General features: G+C 34.9%; 1 protein-coding gene across 1 annotated transcript in view; it reads left to right on the forward strand.

Moving 5' to 3' along the window:
- Positions 1-23,912, forward strand: part of LRP1B (LDL receptor related protein 1B) — a 379,972-nt gene that overhangs the window by 311,683 nt on the left and 44,377 nt on the right. The window contains 11 exon segments of the mRNA XM_037398644.1: positions 736-858; positions 1,384-1,506; positions 1,759-1,896; positions 2,360-2,494; positions 3,528-3,647; positions 5,862-6,103; positions 12,012-12,235; positions 12,489-12,595; positions 15,836-15,952; positions 18,380-18,553; positions 19,128-19,253. Coding sequence (XP_037254541.1) covers positions 736-858; positions 1,384-1,506; positions 1,759-1,896; positions 2,360-2,494; positions 3,528-3,647; positions 5,862-6,103; positions 12,012-12,235; positions 12,489-12,595; positions 15,836-15,952; positions 18,380-18,553; positions 19,128-19,253 — 1,629 coding nt within the window.

The following is a 23,912-nucleotide window of genomic DNA, read 5'->3' on the forward strand; positions in this document are numbered from 1 at the left end:
GTCACCTAGTCTTATCCACTTTGTGCCTGCATGACTAGATCTTCCCCGATTACAGAGTTTATACTTGATGGGGCTGTTACAAGCCTGGCCAAGCCTGTTACTTCTCAGGAGAAGACAAAGGTGCTGCTTCGTGGCTAAGGACTGCAATCACTTTGTCTCTTCTGAACATGACGCGTGGCTCAGAGGGTGGGAGTAGGAATAGGCAGGGAATCAGACATTCATGTGAAACAAACGGGCACTGAAGTGGCCTTTCACAAATTTGCCCGTATTTCTGTGTTCTGGTTTGTACCATTCTCTGACGCACAGATGTACTGATGCACTCGGCCAGGTCTGCTCTGAAAGGGGCATCACCAAAGGCAGTTACGGACAGGAATAGTGCAGGCATCCCCTGGCTAAATGCAAGGGCAGCGTGCCTAGCTGGTGGGCTGGCAGCGTCGGTCTAATAACTGCCCTTTCTAGACAGGGCAAAGAGGTAATTCCTAGCTAACAGTCATGAGAAGGAAGTGAAAAAAGTGTGTGGTCGAGGAATAGATTGTTAAATGAGTATTACTCTCTGCCTCTCCAACCCTTTTATTTGGGATCTGTTCATTTAGTTATAGTACATGTGTCGTTCTCTGCAGGTAGTGAGTGATAAGCTGTTGTCCTGGTTTTATCAAGTATTTATGTTCTTTCTTTTGTCTTTCTGTTTTTCTGTTGTTGGGTTTTTTTTTCCCTGTCATCTTTTCAACGTCCCAGGGGGAAATATATGTAGAGCTGATGAATTCTTGTGCAACAATTCCCTCTGCAAACTACATTTTTGGGTTTGTGATGGTGAGGATGACTGTGGAGATAACTCCGATGAAGTTACTGAAATGTGTGGTATGGCATTACATTTTTCAGTGCTTTTCATGTAGTAAAGCAAGAAATTGCATGTAACATACATAAATATATAAGGACATATGCATCTAAGTTTTCTTTATTGTACTTTTAGAACAGTAGCTTCACATGTGGGATACAGCTTTCTGTTCATGGTATTCATGTAATTTCAGATAAGATTTTAATCTTTTTGTAGGAAATGCACAGATGGGAAAAAAATTACTTCTACATTGAAATATTGGTCACCCTACTTCCTTTGTTATTTTTCTGTCATGTTTACTGATTCTCAAAAAGAAGCATAATTACCCTTATCACATAAAATAATTTCATTCCCTAAATGAAGAACGTATATCCTAAACACTGTTGAAGTGTTATTCCATTAGGTACCAGAAGTTAAAATCAAGTACCATTCATATGCCAAGTACAGCTGTGTTCCTATGCCTGCTTATTGATTTAATAATGAGACATTAAAGAAGGTTCAAGAATACTAGCTGGGTAATAGCTGGTTCCTTTTTTTTTAATATACAGTAAAATTTCCATGCCCTCCAACCAGACCGTACAGATGTAGAAACAACAGGGTTTGTCTACGACTTGAGCAGATTTGCAATGATGTTGATGACTGTGGTGATAACTCGGATGAAGATCACTGTGGTAGGTGGTATTACCTTTCAAGGTATTCAGATCAAAGAAAACAACTTGAAGGCAAGCTTTGTTACAGAGATCTGCTTGTCCTTCAGTAAAGCTTAACTGGAGGTTAGTAGATCAGAATTCGAAAGAAATTAAGCCTGAAATCATTTTCAGTTGCTTAAATGTTTCATGGTGATTCCCATTTGTGTGTGTCTAAAATAATCTAAGATTCATAAATACTGATTTATTTTTCTCTTATTAATTTACAATATATAGATAAAATGACATATAAAGCAAGACCGTGTAAAAAAGATGAGTTTGCTTGTAATGATAAGAAATGTATTCCAATGGAGCTGCAGTGCGATTGGTTTGATGACTGTGGAGATGGTTCAGATGAGCAAGACTGCAAAATAAGTGAGTTTGGTTGACAAGATATGTTTTTGTGACTGTAGTAGAAAAGAAATAATTAACAGAAATTTTCATCCATGCAAAACCTACTCAACAACACAGAAATTAATTAAATTTAAAGCTTTTTTTTTAGTTAAAAAAAGGTAATTCTATACAAATTTTATAGCAATTCAGGTTGTAGTGGTTTTTAGAGTAGTTCTTGAGGTTTTGAAGTATTTTGTTTGATGTTTACAACAAGATAAATTTTAGTATTAAATTCTTGATGTGAAATAAATTATCTCAATTAAATGCTGTCAATTTATATGCATATGTAGGTAAATACTGTAATGTCATGCATTTGTTTAAAATTTACCTAATACTTTTTTAACAGAAAGATAAATTTTTTATTTGTTTTTGTTATTTAAGATCTCATTTTTAACAGTTTTAACACATATATCAGCGGGTTTTTAGACATTTTGTTTATGTTTAGGTGTCGCTGAATATACATGTGAAGGCAATGTGAATCCTTGCGGAGATGATGCATACTGTAGTCAAACAAAAACATCCCTATTGTGTCAGTGTAAACCTGGGTTTCAGAGAAACAGGAAGAATAGGCAATGTGAAGGTACAGATCTTTTCCATCATCCCTCACTGTAGAGTATTAAAAGTCAACTGCACAGTCAACTTTCTATGCTAGAGAAGGAGATACGTATCACATACTTTTTTTCAGCAAGTAAAAACTTTTTCATAGCTATGGATTAAGAAATCAGGAAAAGAAACTTAAAGGATTTACTAGATGTAGGCTTATGCATTTTATGTGGAAACAGTATCAAAGATTAAGATTGGTTGTGAATGTCAAAAGTTTCAGGTCAGACCACTAAATGATTTAATAATTTAAGGGATAAGTTGGTGATTTAAGGTCTATTATATTATTTAAGTGAGCAGTTGGGACTGGTATTAAAGTTGGTATACGAGAATATTTTGAGATGATTGAAATAATGAAGATGTGTGAAACAGAACTGAAATGAAAACAAACAGATTTAAAGTGAAATTTCTTAGAAAATGTAGTCTTAATATATATGATGCCACGCTGGTCAGGAAAAAAGGCATAGTTGTTATAATGAAAAAGTTGATCAGAAAGATAAGATGAATGTACCTTCCCAAAGAAAAGGCTGTGAATTAATTTTCTTACTGATGAGCAGTAACTTAAAGAAAAAGTGGGAGATCACTTCAGTGGGATTATCAAAGTGAAATACATACTTGCATACAAAAACTTCATTGTTTGTCTTTTAAGAAAAATTATACACAGGGGCTTTTCCATCAAGGGAGAATCACATAATTTTGACTGTACCAGAAGCAGATATGTTGAAGATAATTGTAACAGACATTTTCATTCTCAAAGTTGATTTCAAGCTCTAATGAAAATAGATTGATATAGGAAGGGTGGAGAAATAATACAAGAAAATCTTTCTGAGATATGTTGGTTGCAGCAGAAATAACATTAGTGATGATTGCAGAAGACTTCTTTTACTCTTGCAAGATAAACCAATGTTTATGAGTTCCTTTTGTTCATCTGCTTTGTTCCATGATTTTCCAAACATCTTAAATAATAGTGTATTAAGCTATAAGTGTATAAATTACAATTGTTTTCCTTGTAGATATCAACGAGTGTATGGTATTTGGTACCTGCTCCCAACACTGCAACAATATTAAGGGGTCATATAAATGTGCATGTGAGAAAAACTATAAGGAGAGGAATAACAGCTGCATAGCAAAAGGTAAGGCTAGACAAATCAAAATCGAGAGTAGTAAATAATTTGTTATGTACGTGGCTGGTAACACTAATGTGTTGCATATACAGTTTGGTTTTACATTAGTATTTCTTGCATAGTGCACAGAAATAATTCTCAAAACCACTCAGATTTTTACCTGTCATTGTGGTAAGCAGTATATTCTTATCGCTCCCATGTAAATGTACATACTTAATATGAAAGTCTATTTCCAACTTCGGCTTTCTCTATTTACAAAAATATATACACAAATAAGAAAAAAAGAGGTTATATAATAGCAAGCTTGTAAGTATTCTGTTGAAGATTTAGAAGCTGGAGAGAAGAATCATTTTTTTCATAGAAACATGTTTTAGGACTTTAGGAATAAAATAGTATTTGGAGTTACCATGTTTTGCTTTGTCTTCTTGAGAAATCTTATAGAAGTCATTTAAGTCGACTTTTTCTAAGTACAGTCACCTAAGAATGTAATCCTATAAATCAGCTGCCTAGTTCATGGTCCAGTGAATGTAAAGAAATGTACACACATCGATGCTATTTCTGTCTTTCATAAGGCATCGCACAAAATGGAGGTAAAACTGGGTATGTAGCTTTTAAATCATTTTAGAAATGGAACAAGCAATAACCCACCTGCCTGAGTAAAGTTAACATAACATTTATGGATCTCTACCTGAATAACTGAAAGTATGGTCATACCATTTCACCTGCAATTTAGTGAAATTTTGGTGTGAATTTGACTTGCAACTCCACTTGGAGTCTTCACTGCCGAATGAGTGTCGTAGTTTCAAGGTGCGGCCCCATACACATCTCTGTGGTGCACAGCTATCAGCTGTACCTGATTTGGACCTCATGGCCAGTAACCACATGTTGTGGCCATACGTCTAGAACCTTAACAGCTGGTATAATGTTAATTCCAGTCCTTCCTTCTTTGTAGCACACCCGTTAGTAATGTAGGTTCACCATGCTGGGTAGTTAGATAGTGATGGTCAGATTTTTTACATGCTCTGCTCATGTTTTCGTGAAGCAAACTTACCATGGGAAGATTCTACTAATGAATCATTAGTAGTTTCCTCTATACGTAACGTGGACTCTGTCAGGATTTAGCATCATTGCCTATCACTGAAGAAGCAGTCAAATTATGACATGGGAACAAGCAAGGTTACTAGTTGGGGGTGGTGGCTTGTTATTGTAGAAGCACAGACATTATTCTGAGGGCTTATAATTTAAAACTCTGGGAATCATTATCCTACCTCTGAATTCTTCGCAAGCTTCGTTTCTATTGTAATACAGTTAATGTGTATGTCTTTCCCACATTGATACTTACTTTAATGGAAATCCTGTTTCTTCTCGTACTTAGCAGGAGCAAGGGAACTTTTTTTTTTGTTGTTGTATTTCATACTGACAAGGAGGAAATGTGTTGGACAGACATTATTATAAGTTGAGTCTCAGTGGATAAATGTGATACAAATTGGAAAACTAAAAAATTGCAAATACATTCTAATATATCCAGCAGATTTCAAACTTTCTCAAAATTTAATGAATAGATACCAGAGAGCATTTTCTTGTGAATAACGTACTTTGCAACATATGAATCAAAATTATAACTAGCTATTCGTAAATACCTCTCATCCAGAGGTACCTATAAATGTTCACTATCTGAAATGAGGAGATAGAAGACACAGCTGCACATATTCTGTAGCAGCTTTGGTCCAGTTTGCTTGTGTTGCAATCCATTTCAAAACTTTGCTTCCTTCACTAAAGATAGGATGTTTCCATTTCTAATTTCCGATTGAGCAGTTTAAAATAATTCTTATTGTCAACTTTGTGTTCCTTTAATATATACATTTATGATCATCTAGATACAACATCCATATAAAAAAAGATGTAGCGATTCATATGGGCTTAATACATAATATCCCCTATTTTTTTTTATGTTTAAAGTGTTCAAATTCTTATATTACATACTCCTTAAAATATAGTTTTAGGTGTCACAGTGTGAGCTTCAACTCATTGAAACAATATACTGGTGTCAGAGTATGAAGAGTTGCATTTACTACCCAGTATGTGTGAGTGTTTTTGCAGTCAGAAAGTAATTTTAACATAGGAATTTACCAGACAAACACCAAGAAGCTACTTGAGTGAAAAGCACTGATTTTGCATTAGTTGACATTTACCTTATTTTTGTTTCATTATAATAATCCCTAGGCTCTGAAGATCAAGTTCTCTATGTTGCTAATGACACTGACATCCTGGGTTTTGCATATCCATTCAACTACAGTGATGTTCATCAGCAAATATCACATATTGAACATAATTCAAGGATAACTGGAATGGATGCATATTTTCAAGGGGACATGATTGTTTGGAGTACTCAATTTAATCCAGGAGGGATTTTCTACAGAAAACTTCACGATAGAGAGAGAAGGCAAAGTAACAGTGGCTTAATAGTAAGTGATCAAAATCAAAGATTACATGATGCAAATTTATTTTGATATACCTTTCTGTTCTGATTATCTATAATAACATGTGCTGATTTAATAAATTAAGATGTCCATGTGTGAATGATTTTATTCAAGTTGTATATATGTCTACTAATGCCTTTCCATTCAAGACTGACAGACGTGGTCACACAACTGTAGTATTTTAAAGTTTTCCACAGGGAAATAACCAGTGTGTTACAATCTTTCCAAGCTTCTATAGCATCAAGATTTTGTATTTTAAGGGAGACAAGACAGAATATAATAGACCTATATATGCAACATGTGGTTTAAAGAAAAGCATGAATTTCAAATCCTTGGAAGGCAGAACATGTATATAGGTCAAAGACAAGCTTCATTTCTATAGTGACCATATAAACCATAATATCGGTAAAGCTATGACAAATATTTAAAAGTCAGAACAATAAACATTTCTATGTTGAACTGAATATAATTTGCATATCCAAAATCTTCTTTTGAATAAGCATAAATGTAATTTTGCACTTCACAGCAGAAAAGTGGATTTTTATAACCTACGGTAATTTAAAGTGGGCTTTACCTGAAAATAAAATAAATGCTGATTGATACTCATTTTGCCTAATATATTTCTACAAAATTCTCAAGGAAGTGTTAGTGCTGAATTGAAGATAAATATGTGATCCTTACATTGGTGTTTCTATAATGCCGTAAATTTAGAGGTTAGTTATTTATTTTACTTTTTATTAAATGTGATGGCAAAGGAGAATTTTTAATTTTTTCTTGGGCAATAATAAATCAGCTTAGAAAAAACACCTGTGTGGCTGTTTCCTTAAATGTAGGAGAGGTGACAGTGATGACTGTATGTTCACATGAATGTAGGAATCGCCAGCAGTGGTGACAGTAGGCTAATCTCTCAGGTATCATTCAGTTCTTACACCGAATCTGAAATCACTTCTCAGTACCTTTTATTCAAGGGTATCTCCTTTGCAAATGAACAACATTCCTGACTTTTGATGCCAGCAGGGCAAAAATCCTGGGGATGCAGACAGCAATGGGCACTGACGATACCTGGTGTCTGTGATGGCATATATATGGACAGAGTGGTTAAAAACCCACGCTTCCACCTGCCCAGAAAAACAGGGGTCTAGATTTTGGTGACAGAAAGTGTATATAAAGTAGATCTAAAGCAGAAGATTATTCCTAGCATTTCTAGTAGGTCAGGTGTGCCATTTGTGTTTTGGGAAAAGATGTTTGGATAACCTCTGTACTGAAGATACGGAGTAATTCTACTGTGATCTGTTTTTCTCATTTAAATGTTGCAGATACCTGTACCTAAGAAATCCTGACAGACATATCTCTGTATGGAGTTCATTATTAGAAAAGAACTTGTAAAATCTTGTGAAATTGAAGTTTTTGAGGGGTTGTTGTTGCTTATTTTATTTCTTCTTGGTTAATATGCAGGTGTCTTTTGCAAGGATAAGGGTAGTCTGCTGACCAACAGCCTCTCTAATGGATCTACACCTGCTTACAGGTCCATAAAATTGAACATAACCTTCCTGGAGACTTCTTCAGGGATTGAATTTTTCATGGCTGATTTGACATTGTCTCCCTATTTAAATTAAAAAAGATAAAGTGTTCTTAGAATTACGATTATTTTTCTGAAGTACGGAAATACTTTTTGCTTTTTGTGTCTGTTTACCATTACATTACTATACAAAGTACACTTTCTAGTCAGTTCCTCTTAATTCAAAACTATTGGGAAAATTACGTTTTGCTTTATGCATCATTTTCCCCTGCCTCTTCAGTAGAGGCAGATGCTCATGAAGATTCTTGGTCCAAGCCATCCAAAGCTTCTTACCAAAAAATAGGTGGAAAATGCACAGACTGTATCTGAATATATCTTGAACACATTTCATTTATATTTGTAAAACATTTACTTCGCATTGTGCTAAACTATTCAGAATATTTTCTCAGCGTTATCTTATGAATACTCAAATATTATTGCCTTATATATAACTGATCAGTAGGTTAATTGGTTTTATAGCATTGCTGTAATGTTGTCACTTAAATTCGGTGTTGAAAAGCTTGAGAATTCCTTAATTTAGCCCAAGTTTTTTGATGGAGAAGTTTTCAAAGGTTACATTATAACTTTTATATCTAGACTTTGATATGTAAATCAGGACAGTAAACTTGAACAAAGTCACCTGCATTTTCAGGTAATTGCATTAATGCAAAAATCCATCTCAACTGAAATTGCTCCGTGGAATTAGCATATCAAGAGTCTTCCTCAGAGAATACCTTTAAGTACCTCTTGTATTTTTCTGCGAAAAAGGGTTTAAGCTTGGTACAAACTGAAGCGTTAAAGGAAATAGTATGTATCAACTTTCAGAGTTTATTGGCGGGTGCAGAGAAGAGTTGCATTCCAATTGAATTAAGACTGTATAAATGAATTGGTGATAACATGTGCAGCTGTTTACTGACATAATCCTTGGGGAGAGATGTATTAGTTATGTGAATGACTATTCGACACACAGTAACTTGACACTTGAACTCAGGTGATGTTTTTCATGGAAGAGGACACAAAGCTGAACACTGAAATAATTGTATGGCATAACAGGAAGAAAAGCGTAGGATTTGTAGTGTATCCAGTCAGTATATTAGCAGCTCGCTCCAGCCTCAGTGTTCTGAGAGCTTAACGAGACCCTTAACCGCTCTTGCAAGATATCCAATATATCCCAGTGTTTGCCCCAGGCCGCTGTGAAATTCAGCGTATCACTGTGAACGGAAACAATTTCTAGACTGTTTTCTCTAAATAGCGTTAATTTATTGTTTTACCTTAAAGCTATAGCTCTATATGGGTGAAGTTTATGTACTTAGGAGAGACCCTCTCTTTCTGGAATCAACTGGTTGGGATTTTTAAATGATCCTACTTATGTAACAGAAATAGTGCTTAGGTGAACCGGGCTGCTGGTCTGTCGAGGAAAATTCTCTGTGTCTGCACGTGAAAGTCTAAAAGTTTTCTAGTCTTATTGTTTCTCAGTTATTTTTACTGTTCCAAATATATTAGATAATGTTTTATTTTTAATGAAGATATTTTAAGCAACAAGAAATCATTGGTTTACTTTATTCCACACCAATGTCGTACCAAGTTTCTCTGAAGTAGAGAAAATATCACTTCACATGTGCTAATGGTATAAATTAGATTTGTAATTTAGTCTTTCTGTGGTAAAATGCTAAGCATTGCAAGGTCACGGACGGGTTCCTGCTGCACGTGTACATGTTTTCTGCTGTCAAACTCAACTTCAGGGGTTGAAAATTTTTCTGTAACCTAACATTATATCAAAATGGTTTCCAGGTCCAAGCTTTTATGACTGCAGCTCTTTTTTTTTTTCTTTTTTTTTTTTTTTTTTTTTCAGTTCCTTACCTTTAAAACAGGTTTTATGGTAGGCAGCAGTTCTGATCAGAAGTCACCAAGCTGACAGGGTCTGTAGTTGTGCAGAGATTACCATGCTATAAAAGGTGTTTAAGCTTCAAACCCCAATTTTTCTAATAAGTTGTAGTATGTTATATTTAGCACCAAAGTGGGCTAAAATAACTGTAGAAAATACTAATGTGATTTTGTATTTCCATCCTTATTCTCTATGCAAAATCGTTCTTCAAAATTAACATAATCCAAATAAGCTATTAGATAAAAGCTCATTTACAGTAAGTAATTTTCCTAGACAGTATGAGAAGATGCATAAGACATCCGAAATATGATGTAGCTGGGCTGAAACTTAATGAACACAACTGAGAATTACACAGCCATGGCATTAGCTAGTAGGTTTTATTCTCTTTTTTTTTTTTTTTTTTTTAAATCTCTTAACAGCAGATGGCTCCTTTCCATTTCTTCTGATTGTCTCCTTGTTCATTTGATCTTTAATATGCACCCCAGTGTTACTGAAATTTCACTTCTCTTGTGCTGTTGACAAGAATGAGAAAAAGTCAGTGTTAGTAAGCAACCCAACCTTGCTCCAGGATCTTTTTAGGATGTCCCTTTGCCTCATCTGCTTCTACTACCAGTTTTTTGGGAGCTGTCTCTCACTCTACGTGCTAACTCCCATCACGTGCTTACCAGGCTCCAAAAAAAACCAGTCTTACTGTCCACAGTGGTTCTTGAACAGTCCAAAGGCAGGCAAGGGGCTGTGCTGCCCATGACAGCTGCCCTCCCTTTAAAAGAATATTTGTTTCAGCATTGTAAACCAGTACCATTAACCCTTGCAGTCTCCCAAGTAGTAACTGGAGATCTGCAGGTATGAGGGGCTTCTTGACACAGTTGCCTGAATATTGCCCAGAATTAAAAGGAGTTGTGATTAAAAATACAATAATGCTTAACTAAAAATACCTACATTTTGGGGTATCTTGTCCTTTACAGGAATGTTGCTTGGATAATGTAACAAAGAAAAAAGTTATTGCATGCAAATGCTACATTTATTAAAAAATAAAATAAAATAAAAATTTTGGTATTTCTGGCAGCATATGCCACCAGTATCATAATTTCATAACAAGGAATTACGATACATTATTTTGTTTAACTTTAATAAATATCACTGTGGCCCTGTTTTTAAAGAAATATTGTTTGTAAATGCAGTGATTGATTTTGCTGCTTTAATACTCATCTAAATAGAAAGTCAGGGTTCTGAATATCTCTAGAACATGCATTCTGTGACATTTTTGCAGAACTAAATGTTTATGAGCAATGATCTAAATTCACCCTTGCAGTCCTATTATTTTACCTAGAGAATGAAATGACCTTTATTTTATGATGAAACTAGTGTACAAATGTCTTTGTGGTATTAGGGAACTCTGACACCTGAAGAAAACAAGGATTTTCTTTCCTGATTTTTCAGTTATGTAGCTTAGTAGCATTCCATTACTGCATTTGTCAAGGATTAGACATTTTTTTTTCATAATTTAAGTTGGTGTCATTATAGGTAAACAGGCAAACAATTGCATATGTATTTAGCTCATGCAGGTCTTTGATTTTTTTTCTTTTCTCTTTTATGGTATGCTGCATTCATGTTAGAAATGATTGGCTAGACCTGTTTTACAGATTTTTACTATTTGAGGGAATGCTAGTAAACTTTAGAGAAACTTGTTCATTGGTAACTCCTATTTGCTTTACGAACTTCTGTCCTTACAACCGTTTTTGGGGATCTAGGCCTTAACGATAACTGAAATCATGACAGGGATACTACATTTTAGAATTGTGAAGTTATAATCAGTCACATTATAATACGTGAAGCTGAATATTGCAGTAACTCTGCTTCTAATTGGTGGTGGAACACGGAAGCAGTTACTAGGAAGGGAAGAGAAACACTTAAAGAATTCCTTGCAATTGCGTGCTAGTATGGGTCAGAATGCAGAATTAACTTTATGCAGCGGTTTTATTTATCCTTGGCAGACGGCTGAGCAGCCACACCTCAGGATGGTCTCGAGCACTGTTTTCACTGAGGGATGGGGTGGGACATCACACCATAGTTCTGCACGGACTATAGTAGCTGTATATATAATCTTAATTCTTCCTTTTCCTTTGCTTTTGAATTACAGTAAGTAACAGCTAGTTGCTTCAGTATCAGTAGTTCAAGAAGTTCATGCCCAAGAGTCTTTTTGTTATTGTAGGTAGCATTAGGCTTGAGAAAACAGGTTTGAACTGTTCTGCATTGAACAGAACTGTCAGCAGATCACTTAGAGCTTATCTCCTACAGGTGGAATTGGTGTCTTTCCAATACAGTGTTTTAAAATATTTTGCCATGTTAATGGTAAAATTTACTTAACTGCCAAACATTGCATAAATCCTTGACAATACAGCTGCTGTATTCATTTCCATAAATCTGACTTTGACATCTGTTCCTTTTAGTGTCCAGAATTCAAAAGACCTAGGGGCATTGCTGTTGACTGGGTTGCTGGAAACGTTTACTGGACTGATCATTCCAGAATGCATTGGTTCAGCTACTACACAACGCACTGGACTAGTCTGAGATACTCCATCAATGTAGGTCAATTGAACGGACCTAACTGTACCAGGCTCCTTACAAGCATGGCGGGAGAACCATATGCAATTGCTGTAAATCCCAAAAAGGGGTATGTATGTTGCAACATTACTCTGTTTTAGTAATTCAAACAAAAATGCAAAATAGAGAAATAAAATTATGTTTACAAATGTCTAAACTTTTTCAAGTCATTTACTTAACTGTCCTTCCCAATTTACCTGTGTGTAAATCAGGATCTTTCATCTTTCAGTTAGGTTGAAAGGCTCATAATCATTTAATGTCAGTGAAGTGTTTTGAGGTTCTGTATAGGCATCCAGCTTATTTTTTATGTTTAATACTTCTAGGATGATGTATTGGACAGTTATTGGGGATCGCTCTCACATAGAGGAATCATCTATGGATGGTACTCTGAGAAGGATATTGGTTCAAAAGAATTTACAAAGACCTACAGGTATATAGCTTATCCATTTTTCCTAATTATATGACACTTGCTAACTCAAAGAAATATCTTGGCTGAATTCCAGTTTCTCAGTTTGCAGATAAAAGCTTCTTAAAATATTCATTCTGATTATTCATATGCCGTTGCTAATAAAATTCTTAGTTTTGTTTTCAAATGATACATCTTAATATGACTTAAACTTTTGTAACAAAGCTTAACATGATGATTTCACAAAGCAGTATCAAAGGACTATATATAATCGGTTAAAATATGATTTGTTCAATAACACTGAACAAGCCAAATCAATTAAGCGAACACCAGTTAGTTTTGAGACACATTTTTTAAGAACACGTTTGAAATCTCACTGAGTATTCTAGTTACATTCCTGAATACGCTGCGGAATAGTATAAAACAAGATTTAGGTATTCAAAGAAGCAACTCAATTATCTCAGTATTTTACAGGTCTATTTTGAAGTTTGACAGTACATGCTGAGATCTTGTGAATTACCATTAAGACTCCATTGGCAGGTTAAAAGTAATTTTTATGACAAAGGAAATAATAAATCCAGAATAAAATTTGTCTCTCTTAAATAGCAGCATTCTGTCTTGAAACCACAAATGATTTGTTCGTGATCCATTTTCTCATGAGATCTTTGATGTTTCTCCAGGTTTACAATGATAATTTGTTATTATTGCATTGTAAATTAGAGTTTGTCCAACTTTAGTACGCATATCTATTGAAATGTAGGCTTCTTTCAGGAGGATGCTGTCTGAATATTTAATCATCTCAGGAGCTGCCACTATCACAGCAACAAGTAATAATATTTTCACAGACTGTTAAGTCCCGTGCTAAGGTGGGCTTATGGTGATGTGTATGCAAATCATACTCATCCCTTAAAGGAAACACTCTTTATTGACATTGATTAGATTGAAATGTAGCAACTTCAGAAATTACATGTATGATAAGGAAAGCTTTGAGGAGAGGAAGCTCATGCTCCTTAGGCAAGTAAAAAGCAAGATGGTGATAACAATAACAATTACCATCAGTAGTAAATTCGGGAAGAATCTTCTGATTATTCAGACAGAAAGACAACAGAATTCTATGTTGATCAGAGTTGTTATGTATTCTTTACTGAACTTATATAAAACGTTGTGAACATATCAGATATACAAATCATTAGATTTAGTTCTAGATGCTGGAATCGTGCTTAGGCTCTTATTATCAGTCTGGTTGATTTACAAAGTTATGTCCTACAGAGCCAGTCACCACTTCCTTGATCATTAAAGGGTATTTACACACACTTTTTTTGGTCATAAGGTTTAGATTAGTGAATTTATTGAATTTTGTAGGTAGCAATGGTATAAAGATTATCTGAAAATGCAAGTATTTACTTCTTTCCTGACCAGAAGCAGAACTGCAAGAGCTTTTCTTCATAAAATTTCCCTTGTTATATTTTATATAGAAAAGTTTCATATAAACATTTAACCAGACTTCTGTCTCCTTATAAGGATAAATAAAAAGAAAATTAAAAAATTAGCAGAGTTACCAAAAATAAGCAGACTTTGCAAAGAGGGAATTTCACAAATGCCTTGCCATGCTACAGATTTTCTGTACTTACTGCCTTGAAAACACTTTTGTGGCATCCTTCTATGCTTTGCTTTCTTCACTTCATGGTAGAAAGCAGATGTTTATGGAATCTTAATTTTTGTCAGGTATTTCACACAGATCCGTGTCTTCATAGAGGGAATGCAAAGTAAGAGTCCAAGCCTTTAATTTTTTCTCCAAAATGAGACTTTTACTGCTATTGTTTAGATTAAGTTTAACATTTTACTAAAGATTTGTACTCCACTGCTCTTTAAATCTATTACTAAATACAATACCTTTACTATTTAAAGTAGAAGAGGTGAGCGTTTGACAATTTTGGTTAGACTTCACGTGATTTACATAAAAATGACTATCATAGAAATGCTGTATGTATAAACCAAAGATAAATACTGTTTTACATTGTTATCTCTGGTACTGTGAAATATAAACAAAGGATTTTATTTACTATTTGCTATTTAAGTATTCTTATTAAAATGAAAAGAATAATTTAAAGCTGAAGATGGGGACTGCTTCTAAAATATTCCCCCTTACAGGTACCATGTATCACACAGAGCTGACACATTGTGATTATCTTTTACCAGAAATTATTCTCTTTACCTGTATGCCTGAATACCAATGTTTCTTTTAAAAAGGTTTTTTTAAATGGGGTTGCAAATGTAAACATACTTCACTGCAGACTTCCTCCATTTCTTCTCATCTATCTGTAGCTGATTAATTTATGACTTTAAGATAAGTATTTTTGCTGTTATGTATAATTTCTTTTGATGTATTTTTTCTGACTTACCTACTTACATAAATAGGAAGAAAAATACTTTTCCCCATTATTATTAAAAATACACTACAACTTCAAAAGCTCAGAATTAAATTACTTTATGGTTCCAAGATTTTTTTTCAGTCTGAAGCTTTTGACATGACCTAAAATGCCATATTAATCATTTAATCATCCTCTATGAAACATGGACTGCTTGATTTAACTATGTAGTTATTGCCTGGAGGCTGGGTAGTCACAATGTTATCTATCTTTTATTCTTATTTGTGCCCTCAGTTAGTCACTTTTGTGCTTTCTTTTCATATATACGTGAATGTATATGTCTGTCTATATTGCTGTTGTAAGTCTTGCAGCACTAATGTAATTAAAATAATCTGAATTTTAATTCTGTAGTAATTACTGCATGTGAAGCATTGGTGATAAAACCCCTGCGGTGATATACTTGTAGAAACAGGAGAGGTTCGGAAGACCCTGTGAGATCTGAATGCCTCATTTTTAACGTGTGGTCACACTGATGCTTCTGCTTAGAAATATATTGACATAATAGATTTTTAGTTGTTAGAGCAAATTACAGGATTAGATTCTATATTTAATTCCCACCTGTTATATATCCCTACCTGCTGAGGATAATGGGTTTGAAAAGGTACTGACCTCGGAAGAGTAAGTTAAAGAAAGCAAAAAACCATGGTTGCCTCAAGGGGAAGGTTTAAGCAGAAGGTGTTATATTTTATTCTCCTTGGTTTCCAGTCATGTTTTTTCGTTGTCGCCATATTTTGTGTTCACAAGGATGTGAATGATATAATAATGTACAGTTACACAAAAATATTATTTTTTTTCCAAAATCTATATATCTACTTGACCTTTATTTTCTTTGTAGGTCTTGCGGTTGATCAGTTCAGTCAGCGTTTGTTCTGGGCTGATTTTGAATTGTCTGTTATTGGCAGCGTTCTTTTTGATGGGTCAGATTCAGTTGTGTCTGTGAGCACTAAACAAGGTACGGAGAGCTTTCATGTGGCATTTCTGTTTCATTTGGCTGAAGTTTCACTATTCAGAGAAACTATGTAGGCAGTGATTATTAAGTAATATTTGTTGCTTTTGTTAGGTAATACTTCAGATATTATTGGAACAGATATTTAAGATAAGATAATTCTAGCTTTAGGATGATCTGACAAAGTTACTTTAAGGGAAAAAAGATATGTGCAAATGTCCATGTTTGTTATAAAATTTTTAACTTGAGTATTAATAAATAACATTGTGATTAATATTTACACTTGGCCTCCCTTGGACTTACATAGCAACAGGATCACCAGTTAGAAATTAGAGCTGTCTGCACTGCACAGGAATTGTATAGGTGGTAGAACAGTTGACCTGAATCCATTCTGGGAAAAATAATGTGTTTGGCTTTCAGGTCAGTAAGTAATCACACATTTCTACTAACAGAATGTGAATGAGGGAAGTTCCTTTCAAAAGAAAACAGATTCTGGTTAAGCAAACTTTGTCTTTATAGAATTGCGTGTTGGCTTTTTAACAATTATATTTGATAATATGTGTAACCATTGTTTTTATAGAATTGTGTGTTGGCTTTTTAACAATTTGATAATATGTGTAACCATTTATGAAATTTGAGTAGACAAGAGAGAAACACATTAAAAAAATTAAAAATTTGGAAGTTGCTTTTTGGGAGGATTTACTAGTGGCCAGTTGGCACTGGAGTTTCATCGGGATCATGTTATATCCAGTGCTACTGGGTGCTTGAACTAATGATCTGGAATGCACCAGAGGGTTCTGAAAGATACTAAAAAAACCTCTCCCATAATCCAAATTGAGGAGGACCAGATTTAAATGAACTTATTCTGGTTTAATAACATTTAATTTCACAATTGGGTCAGTATGCATCGAAATAGTCGTTTGAAGAAGGATCACTTTGAGTGCAGGGATCTGACTACAACCTTCTGTAACCCTGAACCGTTCTGTGCAGATACCCGATGAGATTTTGGAAGGCAGTGACGACTCCTCATAAATTTTCTCGCACCTCCTTTGGTTATACTATTTCATGGTGGCCAGGCTGTAATCTATCGCAAAATACGTATTTTGCTTATGCCGTGCTCAGTGTTGTGGCTGGTACGAAGACTGACAGAGAGCCTAGATTGTGTTTTAACGTGTCTGAATAGTCATTCATATTTTAAGAATAAACATGAGGTTATACTTCAAGGGGAGAAAAAAAAAAAAAAGACACAACAGTGCTACAGGATAGAACATGTGTAAACTGTTGACTTTCAAAATAATTTATAGCCTGAAAGGAATATACTACACTGTGCCAAATGTAGCAGATTTGGGGTTTATAAAGGAGAAAATGGAGCACAGGAACTTTTTTGCTTCCATACGTAGCATTTAATACTGAAATACAAGATCACTAAAGCAATGTCACCTTTTATCTCCCATTGACATTTGTAGTAACTATGGAAAAATTAAGAGAGATAGAAAAAGGAAAATTGGGGAAATTTAGAAATTGCTTGGCAATGAGATTAAAGACTTCAACTCATGTAATTAAGCAAGCATAAAATAATGAATTAAAAGTATTTTTATTGAAATAAAATGGTGGAATAACATAGTCAGTTCTAAGTATTGATAGAGTGGAAAACCATAGGAACAAACAAAGGCTGATAATTGAAACTAAATACACATGAAATATAAAACCATTTTTACAGTAAATGGGGATAATAGTAGGAACAAGGTATCATAAGGAATGATAAATTCTATTTCTTCATGGCTTCGAGAGGAGATGCATCTCTGGGAAAGAAGGTTTAGTCAGAAGCTATTGCCTTCTTACGTGGGTAAATGAGTGAAATTCTACAGCCAGGTGTGCACAGGAAATCCAGCTGTGCATACGAAATCCAACTGTGTGGTCTGATTGGCCCTTGTAGCTCTTAAAAATGATGAATTTATACAGTTTTAACATTTTATTTTGCATTCATTTGCTATAATTATGAATTAAAATGAGTGTAGTATGAAAGCTACATTCCAAGTATGTTGAGGAGATGAAGAAATGCTTTATCAGAATTTATTTTTTTATGTACAGCAAAATAATCTGTTTCTTCCTTGTCCCATACTTCTAGTTAGTATGTTCCAATTAGCGAGTTGTTACTGTAGGGTTTCCCTACTGTTTAATAATCAATCAGTTTCTGAGGCTGCGTTGTGTGGAAAGCTGACATGAAACTTCAGGTTTTACTTGCTTGTAGTATGGGAAAAGATCATTTTAAGAAGATTGCTTTTATAAAGGCAATCTTTGTGGGTGCAAACCAACCTTTCTGAATAAGAATGTCTTTAGGTAGTAATTGCAGTAACGCAGCTGAATTTGTTATTAAAACAGTTGGTTATAATTTGAATATGAATATGTATTTATTCTTCATTTTTATTTAAGGTTTACTGCATCCACACAGAATTGACATTTTTGAGGATTACATATATGGAGCAGGTCCTAAAAATGGTGCATTTAGAGTACACAAATTTGGCAGGAGCCTTGTGGAATATCTAAGCGTGGATGTTGATAAAGCAAAAAGTGCCTTGATTTTTCACCGCTACAAACAAATGGACTGTGAGTAAGCATAATTACTTCAAACTGAATATTGAGCAAGGGGGGAATTTTTCCACCTCAGGGGGGGAAAATAAGGGAATCAAGTTTTATAAATATAAAACGGAGCCTGATTTTACAAACTGAAAATATATCCAGTCATATTTCTTTATGTAAGTTTGATTTAGATTTGGTGATGCATTTTCTCTCATTTGAAAGGACATTGGGCAAACGCTTGCCTTGTGTACCTGCACTGTAAATGAGGTTTAAAAGAGAACTGAATACAAATACCTCTAGCCACAACCAGATGAGGTGTTACCAAGACGATTTTTGTTAGTGGAATAAATTCTATCCTGGTGTGAGTCTTATACTGCCATTTGAGTTGATGTGTTCACTGACTTCAGGCTGTTGATATCCTGGAAACTGGAAGTGTATCAGAATTTTTGTATCTGATTATTTATTTTTTCCTAGTTCTAGAACATGGTGTAATTCTTAAAAAAAAAAAAAAAAAATCACCACCACCACGAAAACCAAAAACCAACAACAACAAAACAACAAAACACCCCACATATTTTTAATATTTTCTCTTTTTAAACAGTGCCTAATCCATGCTTGGACCTGACATGTGAATTCATCTGCTTACTCAACCCTTCTGGTGCAACATGTGCTTGTCCAGAAGGAAAATCATTGGTGAATGGAACGTGCATTGATCAGAGCCTCTTAGGTAGGTATTGAAAACCTCACGAGAACCAGAAAATAAACAGCTGTCCAGTTTCTGTCATTGCAAAGGCTAGGTTGTCTGCAAGTGAAGAATTTTGTGATGTTATTCAATATACGTATTGCTTATCTGAAATGGAAATGAAATATGAAGCAGCAGAATCCCTGATTCAAAACAACTGTTTTAGTCATCAGAATGAAAAATGAGCTTTCAGCTGAACTGATAAAAGATGATATTTAAAAGTGAATGTGTATATATCTCAACCAAAAGAAGTTTGAAAAAGCTCAGAAGCATTTTGGATTCCAAATTAAACATTAGCCATTCAGGAGAAAAAACTAACCTTAAAGACCATCAAGAAACACTTCTGCTTAGACTGCAGCAATAGTCAAAAGGCAGTAAGAGCAACATAGTGAATAATAATGACTTTGAACAGGCGAAAAAAGACAAAAAACCACCCTGAAATATTTTTATCTCTAACTATCTTTAGTAACATCTATAATGACTAATATCAAGACACAGGGAACCAGACTGCATGATAAAAGAGCTACTAAGTGCTTGCTATATTTAAGGGGGGAGGAAATCTTCTTTTCCATAGAAGATGATTATTAAGTACTCTAAAACTATTCCCACTCTAACTGAGGCCAAACCTAAGGTGGTCAGAATGCTGGAATGAATTCCGAGCCAGCTTCAATGTTAAAAAGTTCTAGAAATCATAGGAGTTCTTATGTGTATCAGAAGCCAGAATGTATTGGGATGTTTTTGTAATGGTTTATTCTAGGCTCAGAAGTGTGAGACCCTCAGTACTTAAAATGCTGAATACAGCGATTAATTTACTTGAAATGTCATCACTCTTTGGAGAAAATCTCACCTATTTATACTGCCTAGTCTTTAAACGTGGATTTAACACAACTGTGTTTTAGTGGGTTATGATTTGTTGTTAATAAAGCTACCCTGTCTAGCAGCATTTCTCTTTCTGTATCAAGAAATTTAAGAATAATTTAGAGAGCTAAACAATATTAGGAAACTTGTAGTAGATAACAAACCCGTTCATGTTTTTTTTCTTACGTAGCAGTACATTGTATGCAACGCATTTACAGCATCAACTTTTATGTACTACATGGTGCCTTTGCAAAAATACAGTAAATGAATGTTTTATTACTGTACAGCCTTGGCTGAATACTTCTTCACGTGTCTTTATGTAATAGTTTCAGAACTCTCAAGTAGTTTACGGCTGTTTTACAACAATTTCCACTGTTAGGGGAGAAGTGATGTCACTGAAGTAGATGTAATACAAAGCATTATTATACTGTACAAGTTTTTTAAATCTTGAGACAAATCAGTCTAAACACCCTTTGTTTGCAGAGAGCTTCCACCCTCCCTGCCCTTCCAGGTGCCAGCTCTTCGTTCATCTGGGATGGACACTTGTCAAGACTTTCTGCTGATACAGTACCACTTAAAAATTATTTCCAATGGCCCATAGTTACTGCTTAGGTGTTGAAGAAAGGAAAAATAAAAGAATATTGTTTTTCACTGGTGATTGGTAGTAATTTGAATCCATAATTTCAGGAATGCTACAGTTTTACTAGTGGGGCAAAGGATTACACTGTGGTAGGTTTTTCAGGAAGGTATGTTTTTATTAGAGAAAGATCTGAAGAAGCTTTAAAATTATTTCACTGCCAGCTGTAAATTTATATGGATAGATAGAAAATACCTAGAGAAGCATTTTTAATATATTGATAATTTTCAGTATCTTCCCACAACTGCAGTATCTGTTATACCTTTTTAAAGGGCTGTTGAATAAGTGTTTCTTAGTTTTCTGATTGCAATTACATTTCAAGTAATGTCTGGCTAGGCTTTTTTGCACATTTTTTTTCTTTTATGTTATTTTTGTAATAGTAGATTGCCGGGTTTGTAGCTTCACAGTTTATAAATTATGAATTTAAACGAACCTTAGTGTCATAGCACACTAACAAGTGTATGGCTTTGCACCATTTTGACTTTTTTTAAAAACTATGATGTGGATGTAAATGTTTGTCTCATGCTGACAGTACACTTAGGCTTCCAAGGATCAGGAGAGACTCCTGGAAGGATCAGAGCTGCCCTCAAGATCAGCACTGTGAATTAATACAGGTTTGAAATTAATGGCTGGCTTAAAACCCACTTGCCGTTAATAGGTCATGAACAGCCTGCAAACAAAAGACAATTTCTAAACCAGCTTCTTATATAACTTTATAAAGTTATAACTATAACTTTACAACTTTACTTTATAACTATAACTTTACAAAGTTATACAGCATGGAATAAAGAAATAAGAGCTGTAGTCTTCCTTTCCTTTTCTGATGAAGAGCTAGAAAATGTGTATGAAATATTCCAAACCGCATACATTCAGCTTGTTTAAATCTGGTGTTATATTGTCTTTGTTGTCTCAGAGCATTTTTTGCACAGTTGTGGATGTCAGTAACCCAAACCAGCAATTCCTGCCTTACATGGCTGTCAAAACCTGTTGTTGAAGAGTGATATGACGTTAATCTAAAGCAAGGTTATATAGTCATAATTTTTTTCTTGGTCTGCAGTAAAACCTTGATTCAAAGTCCATTGAAATATTCCTGTTGATTTTGGTGGTCTTCTGGTTTGTCCCTAAAAGAATGAAATCCAGAAGATTTTATTTTGAGTAATGAATGCCTGTGAAACATTTATTAACTGATGTATTCATTTGAGTTTGTTACTGGCTTGATCACAATGCAGGAGCTGTACAGTGGGTAGGTTACAATAATTTACATACATTATACTTCATGTGTTCAAAAATACATTGCCACTGATTTACAGATCTGAAAACTGAACTTTTAAAGTCTCTTTTAGTGGATGTCATTCATGTAGCAATAGAAGAGTGAGGTGTGCTGGTTGTTTTGTACTTGCATGGTAGCTATTTCAAGTCATCTAAGAAGTCTTTTAGTTTTGCATGTTAGTAGTAATTGTGGACAGCAGGAGCTGGTGTGTTGAACTGTACTTTTTGAATAACACATAATTCAAGTTGCAGTAGTAAACAGGAGTATATCAAACATTCATAGTACTTTTTAGTGTCTTTAAGTGTTTTGGGTCTCTTAAAATGTAGTTGGGAAGCTAGTAGTAGTTTTCTGTGACTTGGCAGAGTCAAAATGAGACAGCCATCTCCAGTTCCCATCTGTCTTGAATAGTGTCCCCAGGAGAGTCCGTGTTTGAAGGTTCTGTTTTGACAGTGCATCTGTCTCTGTCCTTGTGAAAAATGCCTTCCAACAGAAAATGGTTATCTGAAATATTATTATGCCATTCCTCATTTTGGTAGGCTTTGGTATGACTGTTGTAAGGATGCCTTGCATGCTTTGTACAATTTTTGGTTAGCCTGTGTACCTTATGGCTGGCGACTGGGAGGTAATCTCAGTCTTGCTCTGCTTCTTGTGACTATATCCAGAAAACTGACTCAGGTTCTCATTCACTGGATTGTTGGGGAATTCTGCATGATATTACTACTGGCTTGATCCATTGAGTTGATTTTTTTCGTAAGTCCTACGTGAGGAATTCTAAATACTGAATCCTCTGTGACTTTCTGTAAGACTGAACACAGGTTGCTTCAGACAGCTGTTTCACCAGCATCTCGCACAACTGATGAGAAACAACTTTTAGGTTCGATTTGGCTTTCTCAAGCCAGAGTTATTACAACATATATGTATTGTATCAATCAGAATGGTTTTATAACAAAATGAAAGTGAGTTCCTGTGTGTTCTTAGATAAGCTTCCATTTCATTTCTCCCTAGGTAGTTATGATTGACAGGGCACAGTTCTTTTGTGGTTTGGTTATTGACTATAGCAGACCTGACTTTTTCAGCTTAGAAGCTGCTCTTTTAGTTTTCTAACGGGTAGAGTACCACTTCATTTTACTAAAAGAGACCGTCAGATTTGCATCCATTAGGTTTATTGTATCTAATTGCCTGTAGCACTATGAAGCTAACAACATACCGAGAGGATGAAAATACAGAGACTTACACTGAAGGAAAAGAGTGTGTAGCACAGCTGAATAAGCAAGAGCAATGAACACTTCCAAGAGTTCCGTGTGCTGGGGCTGCATGTTTATCACTTTCATTTTAGGAAGGGAATATTTGTGCTTTCTTGGCTGAATGAAAAGCCTGAGAAAAGTTAACAAAGACTCAGATCTGACATTGCTTCTGAATTGAGATGAAACATTTGATTTGTAGTCACAGTGTTTCCTTCAGCACATTCCTGTGAGGACTTGCCCGCTGCACGCATAGGTAGCAGGCAGAACAAGTGCTTTGGCTGGTGATGTAGGGGTTAATCCCTCTATACCTCCCTTCTCACCCACAAAGTCTGCCTCTGGGAGCTGTACTGTCACAGAAATCTGTTTCTGGTTAGAAAAAAAATACTCTTTTGTTTACAGCCCTATCTTTTGTATTTACAAAGGGGTTACTGCAGGGACTGTATTTCCCAGGCCAGAAGAAAATGGGTTACATTACAGCAAGTGTCGGTTAGGTTTTTCTCATTGTACATCCTTTTCTTAGCCCTTCTCTAACATTTAAAATTGTAAAGCAAACAGAATTTTAAAAGAAGAAATTAAAAAAAAAAAAAAAGGAGGATCTAGCTTACAGCATTCAGTGGGGATTTAAACTTGTCCTG

The sequence above is a fragment of the Falco rusticolus genome, chromosome 8, assembly GCF_015220075.1.
Source record: "Falco rusticolus isolate bFalRus1 chromosome 8, bFalRus1.pri, whole genome shotgun sequence".
NCBI classification, from domain to species: Eukaryota; Metazoa; Chordata; class Aves; order Falconiformes; family Falconidae; genus Falco; species Falco rusticolus.